Here is a 6,000-nt window from a genome sequence, read left to right as displayed (position 1 = left end):
AAAGCTTATGCCCAAATAAATTTGTTAGTCTCTAAGGTGCCACAAGGACTCCTCGTTGTTTTTACAGTTCAGTGTGTCCCTGTATGTTTCTTAGATATTGAACTAAAGAGCTGTATTACCCGCTGGACTGAATCCCTATCCATGGGTAGGGTTACAGCACAGAAACTATAAACAATTGCTTACAGTTATTGCATACAAAGGATGATTGTATCCATATAAACACAGTTCATATGGTGCAGTAACTAGCCCATGCATTTTAGGTGTTATAAAATGATATAAAATATATTACTTCTGTCATATATATTCCTTATACACTGGAGTAATATTGCTTGTTTATGGATCATAATGATAGCATGTAGACTTGTGATAATTAGGATTATATATGACAGAAGTAATATATTGCAATATGTAAGTTAGGTGTTAAAATAGTGCACTCTGTTCTTGGCCTGAATTCCCCCCCCCCCCCCACCTTTCATAGTGGTATGAACATAACATCGAGAAAATAAACCAATCATTTGTGGCATCTGATTATGTGAGAAGCATGTAGATAATGTCCATGGTGCAGTATGCACATTGATTACTGGCCAGGTTAGTCTGGCCAGGGTTTGCATGTAGATGAAGGGGTAAACCCTCTCTATAATCCCTGCTTTGTTGACAGCTGCTCTGTTTATTTTGGAACAAGGGCATCAGTTGCTAGCAAGTGTCACAGGAGAGCTTGCTGCATGAATGAACCAGGAAGAAGAAGAGCTGCTTCAGAGAGAGGATCCCAGCCGCGCTTTCTCCTCCTGCAGCTCTGAAGTGTGGGAGGGAGACACACACACACAAAGAGAGAGAGACAGAAATCCCAGGTCTTGGGGAGATGAGAAGCAGAAGCAACTCTGGAGTCCGCTTGGATGGCTATGCCCGACTGGTTCAACAGACCATTTTATGTCACCAGGTGAGTGCAGAGTCAGCGCAGAGAAGAGTGGGACCCTTACACTCCTTCACCAACCCTGTTGGGCCTTTATTTTGAGGGAGTTTTTTCTCTCTTATTAATGTTTTTTTTTTAATCTTACTCATTTTTTCAGTCGGCTCTGTGGGATTCCTGATATGAATTCAGCGGACTGGTTAATTGCTTAGCGGACATGACCGTACAGGTTTGGGGCAGATCCAAGAGCAGCCCATGCTTTTGGAGTATGTGTGTGGAGCTCATTGTTGTATGGAGTGGAGTATGTTGGTTCAGCATGTTGCAATAGGGAGCAGAGTATGTTTGTACAATCTGTTATTCTAGGAAATAGAGTGTTTGTGGAGAGTTATGCTATGAAGTATTTCTTATAATGTGGTATGGTATGAGGTGGAGTTTATTGTACAAAGTAAGTGGAGTATTAGTTTAGGAAGAGAATAGAGAGAGGTGCACTGAGGCAGTGCTACAGATAAATATCCTGTACTGTATTCATTCTATAATGTGGATATTGGACATGCAGCATTCATAACCATAGAAAAATATTGTCTCTCTAAAGTAAATGGTGGCTTCTTTTCGTTTTGAGTGGGCATCAAGTAAAATTAGTCACTGTAACTCGACAAGGATACTTAGTAGCTGATTATACAAGACGTGAAAAAGCATGTCCATTGTATGTGGAAACCCAGTGAGTTCTTAACCACCAACAATGACGTTAAAATAACATTTATGTTCAATGGCTTGCCTTCACTCTCAGATATGTGAGCTTGCATCGTTGTGTATCTTTTGAAACTGGTGAACGTAGGCATAATGGTGACTTCTCATCTCCCCAAGTATCTTTTGAAACTGGTGAACGTAGGCATAATGGTGACTTTTCATTTATCTGAAAGTAAGACTGAATCCGAAATAGAGCTGGTTCAGTTGCCAGCAAACATAATTTGTTTAGTACGTGTCTATTGCAATACACTTCATACCAGAATCTTTGGACTGATTCTCCTCTCAGTTACACTGAAAATCTACAATCACTATGTTAACTTTAGTGGAGTGACTTCAGATTTATATCGTACTGTAACTCAGATCAGACTCTGACCCCTTGTTGTGTGGCTTGGATACATAAATAGTAAAAGAATGACCCTGTCAAGGCTGGTAGGCAAAAAATGTGACCTACTAGATATGTTTTTGCTCATGGACATGCATAAACACCTACCATAGTGTTCTCCATTTGCTCAGCTCATCATTTTCATCCTTAAGAACAGACATAAGGTGCAGAAAAGTTACAGTGTCCTTGAGATGGTGTGGTTCAATTAAAATAGTTCAGCATATAAAGATGAGAGCAAGGAATTTTTTCCATGAGTCAGTTTCCAAATATACTTATTACTAAGCACTGAAAGAGGCTGCAAGGCAGTGGAGGAGGGTGTTACAGACCCAAACCTGCTCCCGCTGAAGTCAATAGGAGTTTTGCCATTTCGTATATTTGTGAATTACTGTGTTTGGATAGTATTTGTTATAAGCAAAACAGAAATCTAATAAAAAGGAATGATATATTTAGTGTATACTGGGGTAGATTATTGGTTTTATTCTGATTTATACTAGCTGACCTATAATCTTCAAATCACACATTACATTTTTTGTGCAAAATATAAGTGAAGAACTCTTTCTTTTCTATGGAACGGTCAATATTGAGAAGAGTTTGATCTTTAAAAAGAAAAGCCAATTTCCCTTTAGACACTGATCATCTGATCAGAGGGAAAATTGTTATCAAAGCAGTGCTTGTACGCACGTGAACAGTAAAATGGGTGCCATTATTTCTTTACAGGCTTGAAAAGTACACTTTTCATAACAGCAGTACATTTAAAAAGAAAGTATTGTTCACTTACCTAAGGGGATTCAGTGCTTTCTTTGAGAAACATGATGTTCAGGAATTAGTTTCTAGGATAAAAATCCAGTGCTAAGCATTTAGCATGCTAGGCATTTTGAAAAACAAGTATCGTAGTAGTAGTAGTAGTAGTTGTTTTGTTTTTATTTACGTTCATATTACACAAAGACAGATCTCTTTTAAAAGCAAAATTAATTTAGAAAATATGTGTTCTGAGCCAGGCCTACATTCCAAATGCTGGCTGTCATCCTGCCCAGAGGTGTGCACAGGGGGACCCCCTGTGTCTGCATGGAGCCACATTGAAGTCAGAGCTCCTTGCAGGACTGGTGCCATAGTGAACATTCTATTTTCTACTAACATATATGACCCTCGCAGTGTATAGACATCTCTGTGATAGGTGCTTTAGAAATGCAGGTGGATAGATTAGATTTAAGTCCTTAATTTGAATTAATATGATGGAGAAGGTGTAGCTATGATCATATATTAGTTGATGATGAGGAAAATCCAGTGGGGAAAATGTTCAATATGTCTCCTCCATGTGCAATATCATTATTCTTCTGACACAGTTATTTTATTTCTATAACAATTTTTATTTAAAGATTATTACACTATATTATTTATACCCTCTATAGCCCAATGTACAGAAGAATAATGACTCAACTATTTTATTTCACTCATCGATTTAGGTTGGGTTTTTTTGCATTTTTTGTGTTTTATCCAATGTCAATATCCATTTTATGGACAAATTTTTAAGTTTTTCTTTTTTAAAAAAGTATTACATGGGGTACTTAAGGAGAAAAGAATATGTAGCTAAAATAGAAACCACTTCTGACTATCTTATTTTTTTATCAGCTGACATTTAGTGGTCACAAAAATACATTACATTCAACTTCATACAGTCAAACCCAGCTGGAGTTTCGTGAAGGTCTGACTTTAATATCAGTGCTCTGCTAGATCAAAGCAGAGGTTATATAAGCCAATGTGTTCACTAAAATATGCTCTGAGTGCAACTCTGATCTCAGTTATCCCAATTTAATTCTGTAGTCGCTCCAGTGTAGTAAATGAAATTACTCCATTTTTACACCAGTGACAGTGATATCGGAATCTGATCTTTTTTTAGTAGATTCTTGTTTCTTGTTTCCGGACAAATAGATGTAATGAAATGCAAATATATTAAATAGAAAGAGACACAGCACACACAATTAAGTAACAATTTAAGGCCTCAGTCTGGCAATCAGATCTCTGCAACAGAGCCTTCTGTCCTTGCAGAATCCCATTGACTTCAGTGGGGTACCTTGGCACATGGATTTGCTCAGGCAGATCTCATTGGGAGGCCCCCATCCTACAAACTAAATTAAATTTTATAATCACATGGTGGGCCTAATGTTACACGGTGCCCTGGCATTCTTTTGATATCCATGGGAGTTGAGCATACCCAGTACCTCATAGTTCACACTCAGTATCTTGCAGGGGTGGACTCTTTGTATACTAGCAGGGAGTAGCTGAAAAAAAAATCCTAATTTTTAAGAGTAAGCATTTTATGAAGCAAACTTTTAAAAATATTAGTCAGTTAATGTTTCTTCCTGTGAATTGATGGTACCATAATGCTACAGAATTACCTTTGTTTATGATGTTTCACAAAAGGCCTGATCCAATGTCCATTAAAGTCCAGAGTGGACTTCACTTTTCGATCAAGTCCAGAGTGTCTAGGTTAAGTCCCTCTGATTCTAATGTAGAGGGGGAGAAGGGATTACCTCTAGACCAGTGCTTCTCAAAGCTGGTCCGCCGCTTGTTCAGGGGGGCTGCGGGACGGGCGGCCAGCACATCCCTCGGCCCGTGCCGCTTCCCGCAGCTCCCATTGGCCTGGAGCAGCGAACTGCGGCCAGTGGGAGCCGCGATCGGCCGAACCTGCGGTCGTGGCAGGTAAACAAAACTGGCCCGGACCGCCAGGGGCTTTCCCTGAACGAGCGGCGGCCCGACTTTGAGAAGCACTGATCTAGATCTTGTATGTTTTCTTAACATGGCACCTTTTAAAACTTTGAAAGCAGGCAGGTCCCTGGTAGTTGATGGGTCTCCCAGTGTCTTGTGTGAACATTGACATTTTTGGAGGAACAATCTTAGTGCCGTTTAGAATTTTCCATTGCACAACTGGTACCAGGCCCAGAATGTAGCTGCTAGGGGGCTTGCTGTGCAATCTCTGCAGTGCTAGAATTACAGCCACATAGACTTTCTTTGTACTGCAAGTGAGGGATGAACAAAAAAAGACTGTGCAAAATAGCTAGAAATATGAGATTTGCCTTTGAGGCTCACCCTTCTCCCTATTCTAATTAACTTAGACTGCAAGTGGCTTCTGCTGAATCGTATTTTTTTTTCTGTTCTGCTCTTGTTTTTTTTCCAATTTGGAAATGTTTTGAGCAGTTAATCCCTGTTTAGGCATTTAAGTGACAGCTTTATGAATGGAATATTCCAAATAGCATCAGAGAGATTATTCAGCACTCATCCAATCTCTATTATTTGAACTATAAACTCTTTGGGACAGAGACCGTCTCCACAATGTAGATGTTTATACAGTCTATGTGAGTATGCTGTGTGGCACTGATCCCTGATTTAGGCCACTGAATACAACTTTATTCTAATAATAAATGAAAATACTGATTATACCAGTAATGTTTACCTGGCTGCCACCCGTGTCTTCATTCAAATAATTCCTAAAAAGCCTACGAGAAGACAGGCGATGTTTCCTCCCCCACAAAACTACCTCTTCCCAGAAAATAAGGTTATATAAACATTTAACTGAACCAGCATATGCCAATAATGAGTCAGTGTCTGATTCTGTTATTTGTAACCCTTGTCCTTCTGCACACCAGTCTCAACCCCTGTTTGTTGCTCTCACTAGGGCTTGGTTCTGCACCACAGACATCAGTGGTGCAGGGTCAGGCACTAAATACATGATAAGTTCTTTGAGCTGGGGACCTTCTCTTTTTATTTGTTCTCAATATTGCTAGGTCAGTAGGTGAATCATATGCTCTTGGATGGGATGAGAACCACTCAGCTGTATGTCATAGCCTCTATGCTACTAGCAGTCAAAGGAGATTCTCCTTTACCTCAAGTTTTGGCAGTCTGGTGGGTAGATCAAGGTTGTATGCCACTGTGAATTTTTGAGTGTCCATTGTCTAAGTGCAGGTAA

The 6,000-nt window shown here is 39.6% G+C and overlaps 1 protein-coding gene across 1 annotated transcript in view; it reads left to right on the top strand.

Annotated features, from left to right (window-relative positions):
* Window positions 1-6,000, top strand: part of LOC112108237 (phosphorylase b kinase regulatory subunit alpha, liver isoform) — a 66,336-nt gene that overhangs the window by 2,700 nt on the left and 57,636 nt on the right. Inside the window, exon 2 of the mRNA XM_026649340.1 lies at window positions 683-937. Coding sequence (XP_026505125.1) covers window positions 860-937 — 78 coding nt within the window. The 5' untranslated portion in view covers window positions 683-859. The remainder of the gene's footprint in view (window positions 1-682; window positions 938-6,000) is intronic.

This window comes from Terrapene carolina, unplaced genomic scaffold (genome assembly GCF_002925995.2).
Source record: "Terrapene carolina triunguis isolate 2854851 unplaced genomic scaffold, T_m_triunguis-2.0 Scaffold23, whole genome shotgun sequence".
NCBI lineage: Eukaryota > Metazoa > Chordata > Testudines > Emydidae > Terrapene > Terrapene triunguis.
This window is presented reverse-complemented; position numbering and strand designations above follow the sequence as displayed.